At 37.9% G+C, this 27315-nt stretch overlaps 2 protein-coding genes across 2 annotated transcripts in view; both read left to right on the top strand.

Moving 5' to 3' along the window:
- Nucleotides 1–5598, top strand: part of Dnajc6 (DnaJ heat shock protein family (Hsp40) member C6) — a 95912-nt gene extending 90314 nt beyond the window's left edge. The window contains exons 17-19 of the mRNA XM_076862324.2: nucleotides 1550–1692; nucleotides 4159–4335; nucleotides 5490–5598. Coding sequence (XP_076718439.1) covers nucleotides 1550–1692; nucleotides 4159–4335; nucleotides 5490–5591 — 422 coding nt within the window. The 3' untranslated portion in view covers nucleotides 5592–5598. The remainder of the gene's footprint in view (nucleotides 1–1549; nucleotides 1693–4158; nucleotides 4336–5489) is intronic.
- Nucleotides 5599–13279: 7681 nt separating this feature from the next.
- Leprot (leptin receptor overlapping transcript) lies at nucleotides 13280–22273 on the top strand. Its single transcript, XM_076860237.2, has 4 exons — nucleotides 13280–13358; nucleotides 16369–16444; nucleotides 19936–20122; nucleotides 21831–22273. Exons 1-4 carry the CDS (start codon nucleotides 13343–13345, stop codon nucleotides 21945–21947), a joined length of 396 nt encoding a protein of 131 aa, XP_076716352.2. The 5' UTR covers nucleotides 13280–13342; the 3' UTR covers nucleotides 21948–22273.
- The last annotated feature ends 5042 nt before the right edge of the window (nucleotides 22274–27315 follow it).

Here is a 27315-nt window from a genome sequence, read left to right as displayed (position 1 = left end):
TTGTCCCATCACTGATACTAATTAATTATAACAGGGGGAAATCATGAGTATCTTCATCTGAAAGGAAGGTACAGTGGGAATGGAATTGAATTGAATTTAACAATCCAGATGCCAGTCCTAGCCTTGCTACATATATATGATTCTGAATAGGTCTCTTAAGTTCTCTATACTTCATTTTCCTCATTTACAAAATGGCCATGAGATTTACCTTACTGTTATACACAAGCAATACCATTAACATGGACCAAATATGTTTGTGTCTTTCCACAATGTCAGAATTTATTGAATAACAATAAATTCACAATCTACACCACTTTCATTGTTTGTTATTGACCAAATATTGTGTCACCTAACAGTCATAGACTGGGCAATCTCAAGTTCTTTTATTCTATTCCAATCTTAATGAAATGATCACCTATGGGCTGGGGCTGTAGCTCAGTGGTAGAGCACATGTGAGTCCCTGGGCTCCATCCTCAGCACCACATAATTAATTGCTAATATCTATGACACTCAGGTCATACATCTGACTCCACACAATGATATATATATAGGTTACAGAAAGACTAAGAAAGGGTCAAGGTGGCCACAGGGGGTTCAGGAGACTGAACTGAGAGCAAAGGCAGAGAGCAGATACAAATGTGAGAGTCACTGCTGGTGGTCAGATAAGAGTACAACCCAACAGAGTATAGAACTTACTGTAGAGCTGTCGGAGTATAGAACTCCCTGTAGGCCAGGGCTTGGATGCATGGCAGTTTCAGAGTACCAGCTTGAAGCATCAGCTTGAGGTATTGGCTTGGAGTAGGCCCATTAGTTGTCATCATGTACAGGAGAAACTTCACTGAGCTGAAGCCCAGGAGCAGGGAATTGGAAGGTTTGTTGCTGTGGTGATATTCCTGGACAAGGCTCATGACAAGTAACCAGGTGATGGGGTCAGTGTACCATTGTGTCCAGTCTTGGGGTGCTCCTCCTTTTATGTTTTCATGTGAGGGGATTGTTTCATATAGTAGTTAGGCCTGTTTTTTTCTGATATGGATTTGATACACCTGTACATTTATGTGCTTCCAGTTTAATTCAATATAAGTTCATAGGTGATCATTTTTATTAAGATTTTTTTCCACAACACCTTTATTCTGTTTATTTTTTATTTTTATGTGGTGCTGAGGATCGAACCCAGGGACTCTCATGTGCTCTACCACTGAGCTACAGCCCCAGCCTATAGGTGATCATTTTTATCAGCACAATTTAGTTATTAATTTGTGCCTTATTATTACGCTAGGAAAATGGTGACTTTTTGCGCAAACAAGGGGTAGAGTCATTCTACCCCAGCACTTGTATTCAGAATGGAGTGACTCATGACACAGCCTGAAAATTATGTTCTATTCATCATGGAGTAGCCTGCCCTCTACCCTTACTCACAGGGAAAATGTGAGGGCTAAGGGGAATTTATACACGTAAAAGCACTTTGAAGACCCCAAGTCCTATGAGATCATGATGATATTCTGTTTAAGAATAAAACTTACTGTAATGATTTTCAAAACTTACATTGCAGAAGGGAAACAAAAAGCAGCTGATTTTGAAGACCTGCTGTCTAGTCAGGGTTTCAATGCCCACAAAGACAAAAAGGGACCTCGAACAATAGCTGAGATGAGAAAGGAGGAAATGGCTAAGGAAATGGATCCTGAGAAATTAAAGGTGAGTGAGTCCTTGTCAGTATGATTATCCTACACACAAGGTCTTGTGACAAAATTACGGGTGTGGAGCCATCAGTATGACTGTCTGATCATCTCCCAAATGCCCCACTTCCTAATACCATCACTTTGGGTATTAGGATTTCAACATATGAATTTGGGACAGGCACAGACATTCTGCCACAGCACCACTGGAAGGCATCATGTTCTGGCAACTACCCTATTTCATTTGGTCCCTGAAGCTGTGATTTGAGTACCACCATGCTGCTTTTTTTTTTTATTAGAGTTTATAGTTATACATAGTAGTTGGATTATCCTGACAAACTTATATACGCATGGAAATTGATTTCAGTTCAGGATCCTCCCCTTTTCCCTTCTCCTTTTCCCTCCTGTCCTCTCTCTCCTCTCCCATTCTTCTTCCTCTATTAGACTTCCTATCATTTCTCTATTAATTTATATTTGATTGTTTCTTTGTGTTGTCCTATCCTTCCCTTCCCCAGCCATGCCCTTTAATAGCTAAGTGGCTTTGGGGAGGGTGGCACATGCGGCTTAGTTTCTTTAATAAAATAAAATTTACTTCATGGTTTGGTAAATACAGATTTCCTTTGTTTACCTGTTCAAATGAGCAATGCCCTCTTTGACTTTAACCTATGTCATCAGAACCTGTTCTAGCGCCATCTTGTCAGCCAGTGGTATGATCAGAGATAGCAGTAGCATGCTTTATGATATGGTTTTGTTATTCAGATGGCAATCAGATTCTAAAGATGAATGGTGTAGAATTTGGTGGGAAGAATGTATTGTTTGTATTTTCTCTTTCTACATTGAAAGGTTTTTCTTTTTTTAAATTATATTGACTGAAGCCCTCACCATCTGTTTTCTGTTGATAGAAATGTTTATACACCCAGGAATTACCACTCTTGTAGCATCAGACCTGGAAGTTTTGAGGTGGAGGAGGGGGAGGCTGAGGGAAGTGTGCATCCTGGCCTCCCCAATAACTTTCTTTACTTTTAAGTCAGAGAAGTTCTACTTTTTGATTTTGAAGGTCTAGGTGAGAGATTCAATTTGAATTGGGAGAGAACGTTTCTTAATTTTTGTTTAAAGTTTGCAGATCAATGATGCTGATGCCTTTATTTCATAAGTGAGGAAATAAACACTGTAAATGAGGCTCTTGTGTGTGTGTGCACAGGTGGATGAGGATTAGCTTGGAGACAGTGGGATGGTTATGCTGGTGGAAGGTGTGAAGTGGTGGAAGAGGTTGTAAATATCAAGGTAATTGGAATGCTCATCACAGATGGAGAGGCTGAATTGCTAAATGATAACAGTATACATGCTGACAGTATAATAAATTGAAAGATCAGGGTCTAATCTTTCTCCCAAACCAGGGCTTTTATAGCAAATCAATCTTATGTTTTGAAAAAAATATTGCTATTCTCCATCATTTCCTGACAGATCTGAATATTAGATGTATATGTATAGATCTTCTAATATTTTTTGAGAACAATGTATGATTTCTCATTTGCATTTGATTCTTATGTCAGGTAACATCACAGAGGTTTACTATTCTTTCCAAAAAAGAATGCTGTTTCTTTATGCTCTGTCTCTGTGATCTTTATTCATTAAGCAAACTTTGATAGATTTTTATAAAATAAAGTTGTTTTTTAAAACCATATTTGGTTATTCAATTGTTTAGGAAAGTAATCATCATTAACCATGATGGAACCACTCATCAACAGCAAACACTCTCAGTTAGGTGCGAACTGCAGTTGCATTATTATGATTCCTTCAACTTAATCACCTCATTTGTACAACCATGAATGTTCATTGTCTGAATAAATGACTAAATGGATCAATTAATTAATAAGCCTTTATAAGCTGTACTCTGTGTCAGGTATATTATTGGTTCCTGAGATACAGTAGTTAAGTAAGTAATAGTACATTTTCTCCAACAGTTCTGCCTAATGGCAGGGAAAGATGAACACACAGTTACATTAAAGGAAAGCACATATCATGAGAGGAGTGTGCTTAAGGTACAGTAGCCCATACAAGTTTGGCTTTTTAAAAAAGAGATATTTATTGAGTTTAGGAAACAAAACTGAAGTGGGTGTCACCTCATGGATACTTTCAGAGTATATAAGTAACTGAAGGGGTAATGAGGAAAGAATTCAAACTCTCAGAAATGATCTGTGTGAAATTTCTGACAGGCTTTTTGAAGATTAGTAATGTGCATCTGTAGTCCCAGAAACTTGGGAGGCTGAGGTAGGGGGATCACAAATTCAAGTTCAGCCTAGGCAAAGTCCTATCTTAAAATAATAAAAAGGGATGAAAATGCATTCTAGGTAGAAGAAATCTGGAACATGCCAGGTACCTCAAAGTACTTGATGACACTGGAGCAGGACAGATGATGGTGAGAGTCCTGGTAGAAAACTTCTGGACTAGAAAACATCTGAATTTCTTAATCCTGTGTTTACAGATTCTGGAATGGATAGAAGGCAAAGAGAGAAATATCAGAGCCCTGCTTTCCACGATGCACACTGTGCTATGGGCTGGGGAAACCAAGTGGAAACCAGTGGGCATGGCAGACCTGGTGACACCGGAGCAGGTGAAGAAAGTGTACAGGAAAGCTGTGCTGGTGGTGCATCCAGATAAAGTGAGTGCAGCCTGCCCTGTTGTCTCACTCGTCGGAGCCTCATTTCATTATTTTATGAGCATGTATCAACACAAAACACTTTGACTTCGCTGGTTGATTAGTCCATTTATTCAATAAAACTGATAAGTCCATGGGTTAAAATGAGATATTTAATTAGTTAATCTTCAGGAAGTGGGCAAAAAGAAATCTAACTATATAATACGAATAATGCAAGAGAGATTTACAGAGATGTGCCTTCACCAGTCACTTAGGGTTAGGGCTTGGAAGTAATGCTGACCTATATAGTCAATCACTGGGCTGAGAACTAGACAAGCAAAAACTTTTCTCCTTGGATGATGTCAGCAGAATGGCTAGCTAGGATTGTATTGAAAACTCTTTAGAATGTAGTTGGCAGAGTTGGTGAGAATCGACAAGATTTTTAAAATGAAACTAAACCTCATCATTATTTTGATACTGTCCATTTAGGCTCTCATGTACATATGCACACAAGTGCTACAAACTATCAGAAACTTCAGCTACCTCACAGCCCAGTTGCAGTCAGTATAATCCATAGAAACAGACCAGAGTCATCTGGCTGTCAGATGAACTGTACCAGTCACCTGATGTGAAGTTATCATGGAAAACCTCTCCTGGGAACATGTGCTTCAGTTCCCTGTATTTGATTTCTGACTCTCCATACTTTTTCTGACTACTCTGAATAGAAGAATTTAATAAGAAACAACATTAATATTTTAATTTCAATCATTTGAAAGGGCATTAGCTGTTCCTCAAAACATTTTACATCCTGTCTGCCCTTCTTATGAGTCTCAAAGAATTTAACTTTATTAGAAATTGGAAAATAAGAGTTCAGAAATGCAATCAGTTGGAAACTGGCTGTCATTAAGCTTTAGGATTTGGTAGATACCTTTGGAAAATGGAGATGCATCTTTTGTTGCTGAATAAGCTCTCTGTAATCTTATGGACGAATTACTACTACCTTATGTGAATTTCCAGGGGAGGTCATAGTAATATAATCATATAGATTAAAATAAAAAAGGAAAGTGACTTAATAGAAAAGCATTTAAATTATGTAGAACCCATATTAGCAGTGAACCGAATATAAATATAATTTTTATCTGTGATATCTAAATGTATGTTTTTGTTCTTTTTTATAGGCTACTGGGCAACCCTATGAACAATATGCAAAGATGATTTTCATGGAGCTAAATGATGCCTGGTCTGAATTTGAAAACCAAGGCCAAAAGCCCTTGTATTAATTTGTGAGCTTTTCTATCTTGGCTGCAGACCTTTGTTAATGCTTAGTGTGTATCACAATTCTGAGGTTTTCACAGATGAACCAAAAATACCAATAATGTATTTCCAGTACTAAACTAACTGTCAAATTACTCATGAATTAGTTTCTCATGATATAAAGAATGTGGATGTTTGGTTTTTCAAAGTCCCTGCCATAAAAAGATTCAAAGCATGAAAGGAACTTTAAGTGAGATGATCTTGCAGGGATACAACATTCCAGCCTGCCCTTTGGGGAGCCTACTCAGCATTTTGCCTGGGGAATGGAAAATTGAGGCCACCAAAGGTAAAGGCATCACTCCATCTCACTGTCTGAGAGTAAAATTAATGAACAAAAGTGATAATAGAATTACTTGGATTTCTTGATAGTTTTAAAGAATGGTTTTTAATTTCTCTTGGAAATACATAATTTGAGTGATGGCTTTACAAAACTTCCAGGAACAGAATCACCAAGTATTTTTTTAAAATGGAAATTTACTATGGCCTTCAGCATAACAGTGTATGTGTCTTTTGGTTAAGGGCACTAACAGCTATAAATGATGTTAGATTGAGGGAAGGGATTATGCTGTATTCCAGTGATTGCCACCCATGCTTCTTGGATAAGCTACAATTTAGTGCAAATATTGGCTAAAGAAAATAGGGACTGTGAAGCTATAGAAATCTTTATTTCTATCAGGATGTTGGGCTGCTCTCTTCCTGTCCCTTTAGAAAACTGTAGTTGATTAAAGAAAAAATTTTAATGCTATCACACCTCCAAACCTGGTTTGAAAGACCCTCCTAATTTTTCCATAAGACTTAATGTTTTTCTTTACTTAGCCAAGAAAACATTCTTAACTGAAAACAGATTGTAAAGCAGTTTGGCCCATTCATGATTTGTCAGGACCAATAGCTAGTATGGACTTGGTGAACACCAAGTTTGTGAGTGGTTGTCATAAGAACAGCCCTGATACTGTTGAGTAAAAGAGAACTATCATGGGAAGTAAGCTGCGTGCCCCTCAACAGAGTCACGAAGCTTGGGATTTGCTTTGAGGAACCAGGTCCCCTCTTCTCCTCTGGTGAATCTGGATCCTTTGGATTATTGCAGTGGGGTTTATGGTTTTAAAAGTAGCTGTGGGTCCATAGGAGCAGCATTCACATAGGGACCTTTGGGAAAACAAAGCAAGAATGAAACTTTTCCAGACCTCAGACTGGCTGGATCTCAGCTCAGTGCTTTGGCAGCTTCTCATTTGGAGGAGTCATCTGTTTGCTCTTCTGTGATTTCAGTAGGTTCTTGGTGAGCACGTGCACAAGGCAGATGGGCAAGAAGATTTTCATGCTGGTCTTTAAAAGTTCATGCTCAATTGTTGTGAAAGCTTTCAAAAATTGTTTTTAAAAGACAATCATTGGGTTTTTTTTGTTTGTTTGTTTGTTTGTTTCTGTCTTAAGTTTGTTGTGGCAAACTGTACTGGAAAAGCAGCATGTCAAAAATACTTTAGGTTCTACACAAATCTCTCTCTCTCTCTCTTTTTAGTTATAAAGGTTCATTATTTATTTTATTTCACTGACAATGTGAAACTTGCAGAAAATGTTCTCTTTTTAAATACGCAGCTGTAACCTGTTCGAGGTAACCATAACAAATTAGGTGTTATTTATTAACGTATTATAAAATAATGTTTGATCCAGTATGTGCTTGTCTTATTTAAAATTGGAATGTGAGACATGTTGCTGTGACCTGTTTTTTCTTTTCTCATTCACATTTGTAGATATTGTGTGAACTACAGTATATAATGATAATAATTAAAAGGCTATTATGTGGATGTCACGTACATTTTGAAATGATAGAACTATATATTAGCTTTGTATCATGTTTGGATAATTCATTAATGTTCACAATTTAAAACATCATTAAACACTATGTAATTAGCAATGAGAAAGAATCTTATTTAAATTTGGGGGGCTCCCCCCTCTGTTTTCCAGATACATTATAATTCTGGACCCCTATGTATCTCAAAACTCTTAACAAATGCAGACCAACAGGTTTTTTGCATTCCTTTTAAATATCCGGTTGTGACAGAGCTTGTTGTTGATCAGGTTCACTGTTTCATTCATATTTATTGTAATATATTTTTTGTTTTGTAAATATGTTATACACAACAAAATGTGATTGGTTTAAAATATTTGTAATGTATATTAAATGGCTCCAAAATATTTTTAGAAACCTAAGTTATTTTTGCACTCAATGACAAACTTGAATTATACTTTCTGATGTGATTCACTTCTGAAGTTCTGGGAAAAGAATATGAAAAGCATATAATACATTTGCACCAAAGTATAACTTGACAGGATTTCTTGATTTGTACTTTATTCTCCCCTTCCATATCTATCTCTCTCTCTCTCTCTCTCTCTCTCTCTCTCTCACACACACACACACACACACACACACACACACACTGATCATGCTACATGAATATTGTGTTTCAAAAAGAATCTGCATGGAAATCCTGGTGTCCTTTCTTAGAATATTAGTGGATTTTAAAAAGTGCATTTCTGTGCTGATACTCCAAAATCAATCCTAGAAGTCTGAGGCTTTATCATAGAAAGTCTCATATATTTTAACTCTTAGGGACAGAAGTAGCCTGTTCACTTGCAGATTCATGCTGAAAATCCAAAGTACATGACCCATCACTGTACTGTCTACGTCTGGGAGATTGCTGAAGTTGGATCCCAATGCCACTGAAGAAACATCATGGTGTAAGGAATGAGCACAAAAGTTGAATTCCTGAAACAGCTATCACAGCAACAGGTCAGTTCCTGCTGGAAATACTGATCAGGGAATGTAGGTCAAAAAGCAGGTTTTGATTTTTCTAAAGATAAACCATTATGTTTGAACATAGTGGTATGTGTTGCTTTGAGACCAAATGATTGGGTCTGAATTCTTTTTTCCACTTACAGACTGTTATATTGGACAAGTTTCTTAACCTCTCTAAGTCTTTATTACTTGTAAAATAAAATCCTAAGGCCCCTGTGGTAGAGGAATTAGGGACTGTGTGTGTCACTTCTTATCAAGAGGGTACTATCGTAACTACTGTTACTGTTACTGATAATAAGACAAAGTGTATCACTTCTGGTCAGCCTTAAGGCTGGAATTCAAATGAGACCTCAGGTTGCGGGGAGTGTATAACATCAGTAGAAAAAGGCAAATGAAAGTAACTTACACCTTGACACTTATTCCTGTCTCCTTAGACTGAAAAAGACCTGTGTACATAATGAATAGTTTTGCACTGTAGGTTCTATAAAGGGAATGGCTGTGTCACAAGAAGTGGTGGCTGATAATTAAGAAGGAAAACTATTTACTGATTTTAATTAGTGCTCTGTCATACTTGTGTTTAAATCATGCATTGACCTGATATCCCATCCCAGTGCAAATATGAAACCTAGCATCTATCTTCCATGTACTGCTTTGTGTGTGTTTCTTTCTCACTTAATTCTTAGGGAAAAAAGATTTTTTTTTTTTTTTTTTTTTTTTTTTTTTTTTTTTTAAGAAGCAGGTTGTGCAAATCCCATTTCAGGAAGTGGGAACACAGACGTTTCTCTGAGTTGGGTTTGAGGTAGATGTTTTCTGCAGGATAGGGAGAGTTAATACTATATTTGGTATTCTTACTAATATTTCTTGTGTTGGGTCTTAGAAACTGGTACCACAAGTCAAGGCCTCAGAAGCAGCTGCAGAAGCAAACTTCCTCTGTTGACCTTTTCCTGCCCTCCTGTTTCTCATCAGGAATTCTTCCCAGAGACAGACCATAGAAGCTAGAATTCCTCTTCCCTGAAGTGGTCATAGAAACCAGAACCCTTTTCCCCTCAAGCCAGCCATAAAACCTAAAAACATTACTGTTTCTTTCCCCACTTAAGAGTCCTCCATAAATAAATTCTTTAGCCTACTTTGTTTGATGGTGGGTCTCAAGATCCCTATTTCAGAAAGGGTCCTCCTGCATGCCCTAGAGGAACAAAGTGTACATAGAGAGGCCAAGACAAACCTGGGCAGGCCTTATTGGGCTTACCCTCAGTCTAGTACTATTGGGTCATACCCCTTTTGTTTTGTTTTTTTGGTTTTTTGTTTGTTTTTCTTTTTTTTATTATTAGTTGTTCAAAACATTACAAAGCTCTTGACATATATTTCATACATTTGATTCAAGCAGATTATGAACTCCCATTTTACCCTGTATACATACTGCAGATTTACATCGGTTCCATATCCACTTTTTTACATACTGCCATACTAGTGTCTGTTGTATTCTGCTGCCCTTCCTATCCTCTACTATCCCCCCTCCCCTCCCCTCCCATCTTCTCTCTCTACCCCATCTACTGTAATTCATTTCTCTCTCTTGTTTTTTTTCCCCCTTTCCCCTCATTTCCTCTTATATGTAATTTTGTATAACAATGAGGGTCTCCTTCCTTTACCATGCAATTTCCCTTCTCTCTCTCTTTCCCTCCCTGCTCTCGACCCTGTTTAATGGTGATCTTCTTCTCATGCTCTTCCTCTCTATTCTGTTCTTAGTTGCTCGGCCAATTTGGAAAGCAGTATGGAGATTCCTGGGAAAGCTGGGAATGGAACCACCATTTGACCCAGCTATTGCCCTTCTCGGACTATTCCCTGAAGACCTTAAAAGAGTGTACTATAGGGATACTGCTACATGGATGTTCATAGCAGCACAATTCACAATAGCTAGACTGTGGAACCAACCTAGATGTCCTTCAATAGATGAATGGATAAAAAAAAATGTGGCATTTATACACAATGGAGTATTACTCTGCACTAAAAAATGACAAAATCATGGAATTTGCAGGGAAATGGATGGCACTAGAGCAGATTATGCTAAGTGAAGCTAGCCAATCCCTAAAAACCAAATGCCTAGGGTCATACCCCTTTTGATCAACCATATTTCTACATGACTGTCCATGCTTTATTGAATATAAGCATAAAAATGAGTAGTTCATCTTGAGTCTTTGGGTCTTCAATCTAAAGACTCCTGTGTCTCATAAAACTAGATTAAATAAATTTGTTATGTTTTTCTTTTGTTAACCTATCTTTTGTTATGGGATGATGACCATGACCTTTTATGATGGGAAGAAGAGGGATCATACCTTTTTCCACTTATAGTTAATTCAATCAATATTTTGTGTATATCATATGCAAGATACAAATAGGTAGGGGAATATCAAATCAAGAAATGGTTTGAATGCCCTGTTAAACAAAAGGTGTTACTATTTTTCTTTTTTTTTTTTAAGAGAGAGAAGAAAGAGAATTTTTTAATATTTATTTTTCAGTTTTCGGTGGACACAACACCTTTATTTTATTTTATGTGGTGCTGAGGATTGAACCCAGCGCCAGGCGCATGCCAGGGGAGCGCGTTACCGCTTGAGCCACATCCCCATCCCCTGTTACTATTATTTCTAATTACTATAATTCCTGCATTTGGTGCATAGATCTATTGTGGACTTTGATCTCATTTTTCCAGTTGGCTAGTTACTTTTGAGGCCTTAGCTTTTCTGTATGTAAAATGGAGATAAAATCTCGCTCATAAAGTGAGAGAATTGAATGCAAGGAAAAAATATTAAGATTCATCCCAAGAATTATATGGTAGTCTTAGGCAGCATGACACAGGCCATAGATCTTATACATCTAAGTAATCTACTGATGGCAGATTGGAGATAGGAATTCAAGGTTTTACTTTCTGTTCTTGAGAAAATGTGGAAGGGCTAAATGGAAAAACAGTTTTCTCAGTGCAACATCTGGCAAAGCAAAAGCAGATTTTTTTTTTTAGGAGATAGGTAAAGCCCCTGGCAAGATGACTTTCTCTCTAGAGTGTTCAGTAAACTAAAAGGACAGCTGGTGTGGTCAGAGAGCTACTGGAGACAAACACTGTCTCAGAATGTTATGATTCTAGACATAACCCTGGAGCAAACATTTCAGTTTTTGTTTCTCGGTGTCTTTCATATTTTATTGGCAAGCCTTAGACACTCAAACCAAGCAGTGACTCTGAAGTCTTGTCAGTTTTCTCCAGAGTCATTTCTGTTCTGTGGGAATGGCCTCAGGCTGACATGGAAGTTTCCAGCAAACCTCTAGATGTGACTTTTCCCAGACACAGTGGGTGGTTGAGAATGGTGGGGGTATGAGAAGATTTAATCCCATAGAATATCCTCATTAATTTAAGATGGAAAAGGTTCTACTTCCTCTCTAGAATAAATTAGCGCTTTACTAAAGGAGCTAAAAAACCTTCATCAGGGTTTGGCTGATGAGCAGTTTCTCCTGGGAACTCTAACAGGTACAGTGGTGTCCCCTTATCCACAGGGGATATGTTCCAAGACCCTCAGTGAATATTTGGAACTGCAGATAGTGCTCAACTCTATATGATGTTTTTTCCTATACATACATGCTTATGATAAAGTTTAACTTATAAAATAGTCATAGTAGATTAGCAATATTAAAGTAGAAAAATTATAGCAATGTAATGTAATTAAGTTATATTACACTAGTTTCTCCCAGATGTTTTAATGTATTGTCATTCATAGCAATCTCAGCATATGATTTTTTTTTCTTACTAAGTGAAGAACTTTTTTTTCCTTTTTTTTTTTCACTTCCCAACCTCCTCTAAATAGCTATGTGGCATAAATCCTACCACTTCCGACCTTCTATCCCTAAAGATAAAATGAAGCATTTAGACCAGATGGTTTCTAAGGTCAAGACAAAACTCCGTGAATAAGGAATAAGAGATCTAAAGATTAGTCTTGGTTACCTTCAGACATGAGAGCCCCTAGGTACAAAACTAATAGTTTTATTCATTTAAAGATTCCTGAAAGCTTCCGATATAGAAAAAAGCCTATATGATGTATAAGTGAACGACGTAGGGGAGATGGCTCTTTAGTTTATTGAAAGTACTAATGTTGTATTAAGTAAAACGACACTAAGCAAACGTCAAGATCTTAAGGAGAGGGCTGTCTCCTCCAGCCTTGTTTCTTGATGTTCCTGCCTCCAACTCCATACAGCCACGTAAAAACGAACAGGCACACACACGAACACACACACACACAAGGGGGCTCAGGAAGCAAAATACGGTTTGCAAGTGGGTGTTTTATCCTCAACTGATCAATCGTAACTTTTCCTCCTGTGTTCTCCTTTCTCCCCATTTTCTGTCTCCAATCTTAGGCAGGTTTCCTGGCAACCAGGATCGCGGTGATAACCAGCTGAAGAGTTTAATGGAGCCTCTTAGCCCGAAGTCTCAACCCACAGATTGAGGGCGGAACTTGGGGAGGGTTCGAGGAATACCCCGAGGGCTCAGGACCTGAGAGGAGGGCCTTAACCCCACGTAGTGATTACTCAGGAATACGATGGGTGTGCTGGGGAGGAGCTTTAGAGCAGGCAGAAAGACTTTGTGAGCTGGGAGCGGGGCTCTGAGGCTGGGGGTGGGGCTCTGGACCAGCGGGGGCGGGGCTCTGCGTGGCCGGGAAGAGATCCAAGGCTGATAGGGGCGGGGCCGTGAGTGTCAGGCATCAGGACCAATAGAGGCGAGGCTCCGCGTGGCAGGGCGGGGCCCTGTACTTCCAGGAGCAAAGCGCTGCATGGCCGTGGCGGGGGCGGGTTCGGGATGCGCGGCTCAGCCTTGGCCTGGGCCTGGCCTGGGCGGGGGTGGGGGCCCGGTGGTGGGAGGAAGCCGGAAGCAGCCGCGGCCCTAGTTCTGGAGACATGGCGGGCGTTAAAGGTACATTCGCGACCCCTGGCCGTCTTGAGGTGCTGTCGCCACCTCCGCTCTGGGCTCCATCTGGAACTGCACCTTCAGCGCGCTGGCGGGGTATCGCTTCCCGCAGCCCCGCTGCCTTTCCCGCTGGGGAAGCCTTCGCCCGCTTCCCTTGCAAGATGGGGTGCGGGCGGAGGGGCGTTTCGGGGAGCCTCTGCGCTCTTTCGTAAACCCCTGGCCTTCGCTCTCCTGGTGTCTCCCAGGCCCGTAGGTGGAGCCGCGCCTGGGAACGGTGACTTCCTGGGAAACTCGGGCTAGCCCGGGGAGCATCAGTCCCAGGCTTCTCCTCAGTTCTTCGGAGCGCTTGCTGTCCCCTGCCGAGTTGTTAAACAAAGGTTCCACTTCCTGACACGTCCACCCTAACTAACGCTGCTCCTCCTGTTTTCCTTCCCTGTTGACTTTCTTACAGAGGAGCCTTTGTCTCCAGTGTGCTGGGCATTGAAAAACTTAATCCTCTTGTTCCTAATGATTTTTCCATATAGGCAGAGTTGACTGCGGGCCAGTGTCAATGGCAAACACCGAGAAATGCTGTATTTCTCTTAATCTTGGAACCTAGATTAGGTGAAATATTAACACTACTTTCTTCAGTGTTTTCTGTATTCATCTGTAGACAGACAAGAAAGTAGTGTACATGCAGAATGTGTTTTTGCGTTGGGCAATTGATGGGGGGAAAAAGTATTAGAACACTTTTCTTATTTGTGCGTCTTCAGAAGAATGAGGGGGACGAAGTTATTGGAAGGCTTCCTGTTATTTGGGTAGGAAACCATTCCGTTTCAGATCTTTCTAATAGGAGCATAACTTGTTTCTGTTCTTGAAATTCATACACAAAGATCTTCCCTCTCCAGTTAATCAATATCTGCTACATAAACATGTATGTATATGTATATGTGCGAATGCATGTGTGTTCAGTATGAATTTCTGAGTGTGTGAGCTGTGAGTAGCAGACACATTTTATTATTTCTGGCTGACTTTTATACTCAATATCAGTTGAGTAAACATGGCTTACCTGGAAGGTGTCTCGTGTTTAATATACCCATTTGAAGCCAGTGCAGAAAACAGATGTCAAATATCTCAGTATTACAGTTTTTACTACCAAATAGTAACATTTATGTATATATGTTGGCTGTATTAAAAAGGGGAATAGAATATGAAACGGAAAAGGACTAAGAGAAGAAAGTATTTGGCAGATAAGTGAATTCAACTTTTATTGAGGAACTGCTGTATATTGGAGATTTGGGGTGAAAAAATAAATGAGATGTTATTGTTGATGGCTGGAAATAATTATATTACTATGTAAGTGTCTGCAGTGTGCATAGATGCAGTGGGAGCACATAGATGTTGTAGTGGATTGAATCATGCCTCCCAGAAAGATATGTTCAAGTTCAAACTCCCTAGAATCTGTGAATATGACCTTATTTGGAAATAGAATTTTTGCAGATGTAATCAAGTTATTACTGATTTAGGATAACTCTAGTGCAATGATTGACATCCTAAGAAGGTAAAAATTTGGAACTGGAGGGAGAATATCATATGAATACAGGAGAGAAAATGAAGTGATGTATTTGTAAGCCAAAGAACACTAAAGATTGAGGACAACATTAGATATTTAGGAAAAGGTATAAAAGGACTATTCCTTGCAGCCTTGAGAGGGAATGCAGCCTGTCAACACTTTGATTTCAGAAGTCTATTCCCCAGAAATGTGAGAAAATAAATTTCTGTTCTGAGTTACCCAGTGTGTAGTTCTTTGTAATGGCAATCCTAGGGAACTAATGTAGACAGGATTGCTTAACCCCGTTCCAGGGAGGAGGAGGGCTGTTTTTACAGAATAGCAGTGCTTCAAACATAAACTAAAGGGGTCCATAAGGCTTCATCTGCTGAGGGATAGGGCTCAAGTGGAATATATTCCAGTGGAGAGAACAATGTGATGTGGGACAGGGGGCAAGAAAGAACTTGCCTTGTTTTTTTAAGGAGAGTGAGCAGGGTTGAAACTGGCAAAGAAGTTGGGGTAAGTGGTGGAACAACTTGTAGGCTGTGGAAGTAATTGCAAATTGGTGACACCAGCTGTGTGTATATTTGAAAGGTCTTTGCTGTGTCAGGAGGATGGATTGGAAGAGTTACAGTTGGCAGCTGGCAAGAGATGATAAGAATTTGCATTTGGACAGTAGGAGAGAGTTCAAGATAAGAGGGTAGATTGAGTGAAGTCAGAAGTACTGAGCCACCCTGACTTACTGATTTACTTGCAAGGTAGATTGCAGCTCTGGTCGGTCCTCAGATAGAACCTCCAAAGGGAAGAAGAAGTGCGAGGTTGGGAGGAATGAGTGGGTTTGGACTACTATAACAGATAGAACACAGATTAGGTGGCTTATGGTCATTTTTTCTGACAGTTCTGAAGGCTGGGAAGTCCAAGATCAAGGTGCAGGCAGATCTGCTGTCTGGTGAGGGCCTGTTTCCTGCTTTGCTGATGGCTGTTTTAGAATCTTCACATGGTAGGGTGGGGGGTATGTGTGTGAAGATAAGAACCCATTATGGAGACTCCACACTCCTCTAAACCTAATTACCTCCCAAAGACTCCCATTTCTAGTACTGTCTCATCAGGAGTTAAGACTTAAATATATGAATTTAGCCGGTATACAAACATGCAGTTCATAATAATAGTCATTTGCTAGTCAAAAGTAACAATAAAATAAGTAAATTGCTACATTGCTTAAATTTGGGAATTTTTTTCTCTTAAGTGGAAATTTTATTGAGATGTATTCACATACTATAAAATCAGTCTTGTTAGTGTAAAATTCCATGGCTTTTGGTATATTTACAAGGTTATGTGATCATCACTATCATTTAATTCTATAACATTTTATAACCTCCCCCGAAAACCTCTGTATCCATAAGTAGTCACTCCTCAGTCCCTCTGGCTCCTCTACCTCCTGGGAACCACTGATATGGAACTTTTAACTCTTGGCTTTATATTTCACAGCTCTTGTGGCATTATCCTTCACTGGGGCTATTGGGCTGACTTTTCTTATGCTGGGATGTGCCTTGGAGGATTATGGGTAAGTAACCATTTCAAAAAGAACTATTTTGTGTGTGTGTCTTTGTTACTATTAGTATGGGAACTAGAGAACTTGATCAATTTAGCACTAAGCTCTAATTATTGAGTTAGTGAAGCCAAAATTATAGATTCAGTCCTGATTCAGGGTTAGGTGTATTGGTGCAGAGAAGAGTTCTTTGTAAAGTAAATGTATTCATTCAATAAATTGTTGAACTCCTTCATGGACCAGCTGGGGATATGAGAATGAGTTTGGTTAAGGAGCATTGGTTTTAGTTGTGAGAGACTGGCAACAGTTCAGTCAATAAGACAGCAGCTATAGTGGAGATGTGTGCAAAGTACAGTGGGAACTTCGAGAAAGTACATCTCAGCCAGGCACAGTGGCATATACTGTAATTCCAGCAACTTGGCGGGTGGGGAGACTTAGGCAGGAGGATTACAAGTTTGAGACCAGCCTCAGCAACTTAGCAAGAGCCTCAGAAACTTATTGAGACCCTATCTCAAAATAAAAACCTAAGAAGGACGAGAATGGAGCTCAGTGGGTTCAATCCCTATACCAAAAAAAAAAAAAAAAAAATAGAGGGAGAGAGAGGTTGAGGGAGAGAGGAGTAATCTCAGTTTCCTGGGGACAGTCATGGAGAGCTACAAAGCAGGGGTATTTAAGGTAAGTGTTGATGGATAAATAAGAGTTTCTCCAGCTGATGAAACAATAGAGGGCATTCCAGGAAGAAGGAACAGTCAACAACTTTCTTTATTCAACAACTCACAAAGGGAGGTTTGGTAAAGTATGTGATCAGCCTCTGCATAGCATCTGGAGGAGGTTAGGTTTTGTAGTGCAGGCAGGGAGCTAGGAAAATATCTTGAGAATGGGTATGGCAGGAGGGCATTTTGTTAACAAGTCATTCTGGCCAAAATGTGAGACTAGATAGGAAAGTGCTGAGACTGCAGTCAGGTAGGATATTCTAAAGGGCCATTATCATGAACCAAACAAAATTGAGGCCTATGGCAGTGGGATAGAGAGAAAAGGAGAGTGGTATAGGCAGTAGAAACAATAGGTATTATTAATTGATGTCAAGACCGAACTAGGGAGAGTTCCTGGATGTCTCAGCTGATTGGCTTGAATAAATTGACAGAAGATGGTGTGACTAAGACCAACTGGAGTTAACGACATTGATAAAAGTTCAAATTTATCGTGGATGAATTAAAAAGAACTATCACAGGAATTCCTAAATATAATCTAAGCAATAATTTATATTTGTTCAGAACTTTCCTAGCTGCTGCTTTATTCTGGTCTTAGGGATAAAAGTTATCCTCATAGCTAGGAAACCAAAATCTGGAGTAGTTAAAGATTTTCCCAAATTATACAGCAATAAGTGGCAGAGATGGGAGTGAAATCCGTGTTCTGATTCTCTTGACCAAAAGTTTTTCCATTCCTTTACTAGTTCTAAATTCTGGTGTTTTAATTCTCTGTGATACACTCACTTTGTCTCTGTAAGGTTAAAAAAAAATATCCATTACTATTACAAAGAAATTAATTTATGTCTTCACAATGGTGACTCATGATGATACCACATGTCAGCAAACTGGCCCACAGGCCAAATATAACCTGCTGCCTGTTTTTTTATAATTAGTTTTATTGGAACACAGCCAACCTCGTGTGTATGGCTATTTTGGGTTGTTTTGTACAACAATGAGAGTTGAGTAGTTGAGACAGAGACTTTATTGCTTGCAAAGCCTAAATATTTACCATTTGGATCTTTACAGAAATATTTGTAAGCCCTTGGCCTACACATTTACTGAATAGTACTAAGTTTAATGTTTAAATTTTGTATATAAACAAGTTTTCTTCTACATAAACAGTTCTCTTAGTTAGACTATAATTTGGAAACAGTCTTTCAGATTATTTTTCAAAAAACTGTCACTGTATTCCAGGAGAATTAAGAGCTCTTAGCTGTGGGCATATCAGGTGACAGCTGGGTCTGTTCTAGGCTCTTCCTCTATCTCTTTTCCTTGTTGGTAAAATGAGGACTTTGATCTAGAGATTCTCTTAGAAGTGTTCCTTGCAGCAATATTGTTTGGTTATTCTTGAAACATACTATAATCTATTTTAAAATTAGAACTCTAAACTCAGTGGTTCCAGCCTGAATTTTTTTGATGAAGGACCTCTTTGGTTACCATCCTACCTCCTCGATGACTGTGGCTGAAAGGGGAAACTTTTAATATCATGGCTTCACCCCTGCTCAGAGGTGCTGGTTCTCCGGGTGGGTCAGTGTTATCACAGTTTTGTGGTAATGTGGTATTGTGTAATATTATGGTGTGTATTTATAAAAATGAGTAAAGACTTTTCCCTCAAGGAATGAAGCATAAGAAATGTCTAATGAAGAGAAGATTATTTTTATAGTTTTTTTAAGTTATACATGAATAGATTATTTTTGAAGTATGCATAGAGAAAATGCAATTGAAGATCAGATGATAAAAGTTTTTAATATATGCAAAGTAGTGAAATTTGGAAAGAAAATAGTTTTATTGTTTTGCATTATAGTATTATTGTGATTTACAGTAATAATCATTGGAGTTCATATAATGTTTTTACTAGGGAACTGATGTGTTTTCAAACCTTCTGTACTTAAAATTCATTTTTTTTCTTTCATTCAACAAGTATAAATGGAGGACCTCATTGTAGGCCCTGGAGATAAGTAATGATTGACCCAAACAAATCTAATCTCTGTTCTCATAATCAAGAAAATATCAGATGGGAATGGGTGCGTTGCAGAAAATTAGAAGTGGGTGGTATACTCAAGGTTGACCTCAAGTACTTAAGAATGAGTGGCCAGTGAAGCTACTTTTAGAAAGGGATATTTCAGTTATGATTGATACGAAGAGGAAAGAGGATTGCAAGCAAAGGGCACAACCAGTACAAAGGCCCTAAGGCTAGTATGAAGGCTTCTGAAGAGAATGAAGAGAATTCTCTTCATTCTCTTAAGAGGTTGAGAGAATGAAGAGAACATGGTGCAAAATGAATGGAAGAAGTAGGTGGTACCAGATCATGAAAGTTTTTGTGGAGCAGGGCAGGGAATTTGGGATTTATTCTAAATCATTGAAAGCCTTCAAGTGTACATGCACACAAAAGATCTTCATTAAATTAGCAAGTACAAGCCACTGTACTATATTCTTTAGGGAAAGCAGAGATGACTGTTAAGATTTATGCTGTTACAGAAATTGCAACTGAGTATACAGTAAACAATGTTTCTTGATTATACATTGTGTAGACATTTCTTAACATAAACTATATGTATATTAATGAACCAATAATAGTTTAATCATCACTAACATATTCCTGGTAGAAATCATCCTATATATATTATAGTATTCACAATTGATTCATTAATTTTTTGAACTTGACATTTAGAATAATTATTTTGAGGCAATAGTATGTCTTTAATTTAAGATGTAACTGTGACTTTTCTTTTTGCATCCTCTGGGTCCAACTGACAGTGTATACTGGCCCTTGTTCGTCCTGATTTTCCACGCCATCTCCCCTATTCCCCATTTCATCGCCAAAAGAGTCACATATGACTCTGACGCAGCCAGTAGTGCCTGTCGAGAACTGGCGTATTTCTTTACTACTGGGATTGTTGTTTCTGCCTTTGGATTTCCTGTTATTCTTGCACGTGTGGCTGTGGTAAGTTTTGTCTTCTATTGTTTTGTTTGTGTTGAGAATTTATTTGAAAAGCCTGTTAGGGACCTCAGTTTCATTTTTGTTGCTTAGACTTTTTTTCAAGACTAGATAAATTTTTTACTTTCTCTACTTTAGATCTATTTATCAGTGTCTTGACCATGTTTTCAGATTGCTTTCTTTGTTTCCCCTATAATTTTAGCCAGATCATGATTTCTTGTTTTTTCTACTTTAAGCTTTCTCTGGTATTGTTCTTAAATCCCTGCCTGTTGAGTCATTAGGCAGTACACAGAGACTATACTAGCAATACTAATATAATTACTAAATGAAAATCACATCAAATTACTTTGCAAATGAGGTCATGGGCTTCATTCTCAATACAATAGGCGTGCATTGAGGGATATCTGTGTAGCTACTAGAAGATACAGTGAATAAAATGACATCTTCACATCCGACATAGAAATTTTCTTTTTATCTCTAAAACACACATTATTGGTATACTTTGTTTGATTCATTGATGTTCACTGTGTTTTCTACTCTTTGTTTTTATTCTTCTCAACTCTATTTAAATTTCATGAAATTCTTATTTGGGGCTTTGAATGTTAGGTATGTGCAAATCTTGTTTATTTGTTAAATATTCAAATATCTTTGGAATCTCTGCCATTTGTAAAACATCAGGAATAAGAGTCAGATACTGTCTCTGTTCCCAAAGAATACAGAAACTGTCCTGATAGGTAAGTATACTATAGATGTACTAAATAGAGTAATTGAAACCTGATCAGAATGTCAGAGGAGCACCAAGAAGAGAGAAATTATAACTGACCTTTGACAGGACCTATAAAGATAAATAGGGTTTTAATTAAAGTAAAGAATATTTTTATATGGAATGGCACCCTATTGTGAAAATGCATGTTATGGAATAGAGAACAGACCAATATAATGGAACAAAAAAAGAGTAGTTGAGATTAAAGTTAGTAATGTTGGTAAAGCCTGATTAGCAAGGATCTTGAACTCCTTGCCAGTTTCAACTTTAATAAGATGATGGAAAAGAATTGAATATTTCCAATGCAAGATTGTCATGGCCTTGTTCTTCTTGTGCCTTGGACTAACTCTTCCTTAGTTCCACTATAAATATTTATTTTTTTCCTTTTAATACTGCTATCATGTTTTGGGAAGAAACTTTCATTGATGTTTCCGTTGGTTAAATTAAAGCACAAAATGCCCACTAGAGGGTACTCTCATCCCCAGTTGTGCTTCTGTAAACCTTCTGCCAAGTTGGAAAGCTGTTTTCATTTGAATGCAGATTATTATTAAAGTTTTTACTTGCCTAGAAGAAAGCAAACAGATCCATAATGTTCCAATTCCTGTTTTCCATGAAAGAAGTCGGTGCATGCAGAATTTTCAGTACCAATATTATAATTGAACCATTTATAATCATAACTACAAGTATTTTGCTTAAGGCAGTCATTGTCAACTGAAAATAAGCAGAGAAATATATCTAATAGGAAAATGTTAAGGATGATACTAGACTTAATTAACAAGTATCACAGAAGCAATTAGACTAATTACTGAATAGTTCACTGTCCTCCGCCTGTTACATTACTAAGCCTTTTAGCAGCTTTCTGTAATATTTCATTGGATGTTTCTAATATAGATAATAGTAGAGATTTGCAAAAAGTAAGGATTTAATTCTTTTTTTTTTCTTGTGTTTCAGATCAAATGGGGAGCCTGTGGCCTTGTGCTGGCAGGCAATGCTGTCATTTTTCTTACAATTCAAGGTTTTTTCCTGGTATTTGGAAGAGGAGATGATTTTAGCTGGGAGCAATGGTAGCACTTTATTTTGATAGAGAACCTTGTATTCCGTAAGATTTGTACTGTATGTATATGTGTGTACATGTGGCGTTTTACTATGGGATTTAATATGCTGTTTTTTTTATACCTTTATATCATGATCACTTTAAGGAAGACTTCCTAAGTAAAAGATGAGTTTAATTCCTAGATAATGGACCACTGCTTTTACTGAAGTTGAAATATGTTATTTGTTTGGCTGTTCACGTAGTTATGTTCTCAGAAAACATATTAACACAGTCTTTTAGACAGCTGCTCATTTATACAAGCCATCTAAACCTTTTGTGTGGAGGTGTGCTTAGATGGGTGAAGACACTGAAGCAGGTCTTTTATAGCTCAGAAACACTTGGCTCCCACTGTGTTGTAGACCCTTGCTTCTCAGAATGTGGTCCACAGACCAAGAACACCAGCATCTCCTAGCTTATTGGAAATATAAAATCTGAAGCTCCCCTGCCCACCACCCAGACCCAGTGCATTTTGATGAGATCCCAAATGAATCATATTCACATTAGAGTTTGAGGAACTTTGTTATAACAAACATCACACCTAGCTTCCTTGTCTTCCCCTTGGGTCGATCACTTACCCTCTCTGGGAGTCCTGCTCATTTGTGGGAAAAAAATTCCCTTATGTTGAGGAGGAGTTCAGACTCTCTTTGGTGTTTGTGAACTGTTCCAAACTGTAATATATGGGCTATTTCCAAAATTTGTGGAAAGTGTTTTCAGTGGGAAGCAAAGTCCTCACATCATCTGAAAGGCAGTGCCTTTTTCACAGTGCTAGGGCACAAAATATCCCAAGCCCCATTGGTATGCAGGAGAGGAAGACTGGGCTGGAACCAGCCCCTGCTTTAGTTATGAGGAGAGAAGAATAGATAGGCATCACTTTTAAATTTCCCTTATTAGTCTTGCACTTCTTCCCAGCCCCTTCCTAAGGTACTTTATCCCAACTCCTCAGCAGTTCTGATTTGCCATTTCTTCTTGATGGCTCTGCCCTTCTCCTTTCTAAAGAAATATTGGAGCCAAGTGAGCAAGCCAAAAGCAAACTGCTGGAGTTTATTAACATGTTGATGTACTTAATGGTACTTCATTCAAAACTTTACTCCACCTTTAAATAAATCATTGGAAATAAATGTCATGTTGTATCTTATGATCATAGTTTTTCTAACTCAACTTTTTGTTCAAGACCCATTGAGAAAAGAAAATATAAGAAATAGAACCATTTGATAAGAAGAAAGCCAATGGTTTTTAAACATTACTGTGTTAGTTGATATATATACAAAGCACTTCCACCTTGAGGTTTGTGATCTTAGTAACCAGCACACCCTTTGTGTGTTGGTGTGATGTTGGAACCAGAAGGGAAAAGTGATATCTAAAAGAATAATGTGCAATGTTGGTTTTTGGCCTTGTACGTGATTTTATGTTTTTAAATATTCTATGTACATATAGAATTGAAGTTATTTGCAATATTTACATTGGGAAAATTACTTAGATACTTTGTAATTTTAACTGACATTTTTAATCATGACACTTGCACTTATTGTATTATAATAAATTTAACTTTTAACACAAGAAAAGTTTAATGTTAAAACTTTATTCTGATGTTGTCTTGCTTAAAAGATAACAAAAAGTGAGAATTTCTTAATGCTTTGAAATTAAGTTTCAAGCAATAATCTGTCCTACCTTAGAATAATAGCAATCTCTTTTGAGATACCATTTTGAATGTCTAGTTGGCTTGTAATAGTTTTTCTTTCCCTCAGATGGCAATAGTGACCAATTTATAGTACCTTTTGCAAAAGTGTTCTTGTTGCTTATACATATTTCATATAACCAAGATAGCCTTAATATGTAGGCTTAAAGCATTACTTCTTGATTGTATTTCTAGAATGATACAAACTATTTGCATAAAGAGCATTTGAAGTGATAGATTATTAGATTTGCTGTGTGTCTCAGTAGAGAAATATCAGTGCCCAACTATTATTTAAATAATATGTCAGTTGGAAGTATACCATCTATGAATGTATAATACAGAAGTCTTGTCCTCATGACACAAATGTTGGATATGGTTTTTTCCTTATAAAATGTTCCATTTTTCTATATATTGTAGAGTGTATTTGGAAATTCAGAGCATATGGATTATATTCAAATTGAGAATGCATTTAAAAAATTGCCAACAAGTTAGTACTCTTATGCAGCAACTGCCTAGTTCCAATTACAGTCCAAACAACTGTCTTAGAGGTAGGCTTTGTGTGTATGTGTGTGGGGGGGTGTACTCGGAATTTAACCTGGGGCACTTTACCTGGTTTTGATCTTGTGATCCTCCTGCCTCAGCCTCCTGAGTTGCTGGGATTACAGTTTGTGCCATGGCACCTGGCTTACAGGTAGACTGAAATACTTTCCCACAGCAGTGTTACTGTGAATTAGTGACTGAGTTCCCAGGCCAAACTTCTTAAATCAGGCTAAACCTTAATATAGCTGACCTGTGATACTGAAGTCACTTGTCTGGTTTTTGGATCTTAGAAATAGGGTAATGTGAACTGTTTGGGAAAAGAATAGTGGAAGTTTCCCTCCCTTTTCTTAAGTACAAGGTCTTTCTGATATTACTTTTTGCACTGCCTCTTACCTCCTTTTCTCCTTATGGTCCAGGTATACTTCTGTGAGATTTGCTCACCTGTTCTCCCACCTTCCTCCTAGCCTGCTGCACCCCACTCTCCAGGTTCTTCCTATTTCAACTTCAGTCACCTTTCCCCTCTTTTTTTTCTTGCCATCTGTTGTTTGATGCTTTTTAAATTTTTTGTTTGTTTTAATTAGATATACATGACAGTAGAATGCACTTATATACTTTCATATATCATACATAGATGGAATATAATTTCTCATTTTTCTGATTATACATATTATAGAATCACATTGGTCCTACAGTCACATACATACATAAAGTAATAATGTCTGTTTCATTCTGCTCTCTTTCTTATCCCCACATCTCCTGCCTAAGCCTCCTATCACTTCCCTCTACCTAATCTAAGGTAACACTATTCTTTTTTTTTTTTTTTTGCATTACAATTCTTAACACATATATACCACAATTTTTGTAACTGTTTGTATATAAAGTATGTCAACACCCAATTCAAGTCTTCGTACATGTACTTTGTATAATGATGTTCATCACATTCCACCATCCTTGCTAATCCTCTGCCCCCTCCCTTTCCCTCCCATCCCCATCTATAATTTATCTATTCCTCCCATGCTGTCCCTCACCTTACCCCTCTTGTTAATCAGTTTTCTAAGTATGGCAAATATCAGGTTCTGCACTGAAAAAATGAATGACATATGATTTTCCTCCCCACATCTGAAACTCTGGATACCTGCAATAACCCTAGTATTGCAGCTGGATTTTTATAAGAGAATGCCTCCTAACCCACCAACACTCATTCACAGAGAATGGCTACATTTCCAAGTAAAATGAAAATATTCCAGCAAATTAGAGAAGGATAGCAGTACTTTGGGACAGGGGCAACTCTGTCATAGTTTACCCCCTTTGGGGTACTTTCTCAGCTGGTGTTGTTTTCCATAGTTGTTTCTTTTGCTTTGCTAAGGGGCTGTTTTAGTCAGATTTTTCATTGCTGTGACCAAAAAACCTGACAAGAACAATTAGAAGAGTAAAAGTTTATTTAGGGTCACAGTTTCAGAGGTCTCAGTCCTAGAAGGCTGGCTCTATTCCTCCAGGCTCAGGATGAGACTGAACATCATGGGAAGAGTGGCAGAAGAAAGCAGCTCATATGATGATCAGGAAGCAGAGAGAGATACTGTACTCACCAGGTGCAAAACATAAATCCCAAAGACATGCCCCCAATGACCCACCTCCTCCAGCCACACCCCACCTGCCATTAGTTACCATTCAGTTAATCCCATTGTGGATTAATTCACTGATTGGTTAAGGTTCTTATAACCCAATCATTCCTCCTTGCACATTCTTGCATTGTCTCACACATGAGCTTTTGGGGAACACCTTATATCCAAACCATAATAGGAACCCACTTATTTTTCTAACATTTTCTGAAGTTCTTTACCTATGAGGTAACTTTTTGGTGAGGACTTTTCTAGACACTGATATGCTTCCTTATGTTAATAACATTCCTGTGCTCTCAGGCAAATGCTCAGAAGATGTCACAAAAACATGCTCTTTTAAAGTCTGCAAAATTAAAATCTTGTATGCTAATAGAACCAAAGTATTTATGAATGCTTTAGCATTTTCCAAGCATAGTAATTAGCTCATAACTGGGAAGCATTTCTGCAGATGAATGCAAGCTGTGCATTTTAATTCTTTTTTGTTTTGTTTTGCCTCATGAAGTTCTTGTTTGCAAGAAATCTCAGTGTGTAAATAGCTCCTGATTTATAACCTTTCAAATAGCCATCCCAATGGGGTGGAACAGTTATACATAACCACATAGTTATGAAAGATCCCTGAGACTGCTTTAGGATGCATGCTATATGTGTGATGAGAATGATTATTTTTATAATAAAACTTGTCATTTATTCTTCAACAAAGGCATTTATATAAATTATTAAATGGAAAAGTTCATATCTTACTTTGAGATGCATTATATTTGGGAAGGAGACCAGTAGATTTATTTTCCCAGTACTTTTGTCTGGATAACCATTATGTGAATTTGATCCCATACGTTGTTGAGGAAAAGTGGTTCAGGAATGTCATGCTGACTGGAAGGAATGTATGCTCTAATTACAATTTTACTGTGGCTGTCACTCCCCAGGGTAGAGGTGGGAGTTTGGGGGCAACAGTGCATTAAGACTGTGCTGTGTTGGGAATGCAACAAAATTTAACACTTAAGAAAGAAGAAGTAATGTACATACTCTGAAGAGTTCTTTGGGGCACTACAGAAAAGAATGCATTAGTATAAAATACTACTTAATGAATAATGTGTCCCCCTTATGCATTTAGGAAAGATTTGATCCAGTGTTTTGCAAGTGGACTTAAGCAACTAGGTTATAAAGAAATTGCATTAGAGAAAAAAAAATTTTAATTAGTTATTTCTTTACGTTGCTCAGCTAAGTGTACAGTTAAATTACTAGATACAGAAATTTGATAGCAGCATAACTATAAAATGTCCATAAGAAAAAATGATTCCCAGGGAAAATCGATGTAACCATTTTAAAACAATCATCCATCTTCAGAACTAGGTATATATATGTAGGCCAAGTGGTCCTAATGTCAAGATCGCTCACTTGGAGAACAGCACACGTGGAGACTTCACACATTATCTCTCAATGCCAATTATATCTTTATTAAAATAGAATATGCCTATTTCACATACTTTCACAAATTATTAGATATTAAAT

Source organism: Callospermophilus lateralis, chromosome 7, assembly GCF_048772815.1.
Source record: "Callospermophilus lateralis isolate mCalLat2 chromosome 7, mCalLat2.hap1, whole genome shotgun sequence".
NCBI lineage: Eukaryota > Metazoa > Chordata > Mammalia > Rodentia > Sciuridae > Callospermophilus > Callospermophilus lateralis.
Note: the sequence above shows the minus strand (reverse complement) of the source record. Positions and strands in the feature narration are given on the sequence as shown.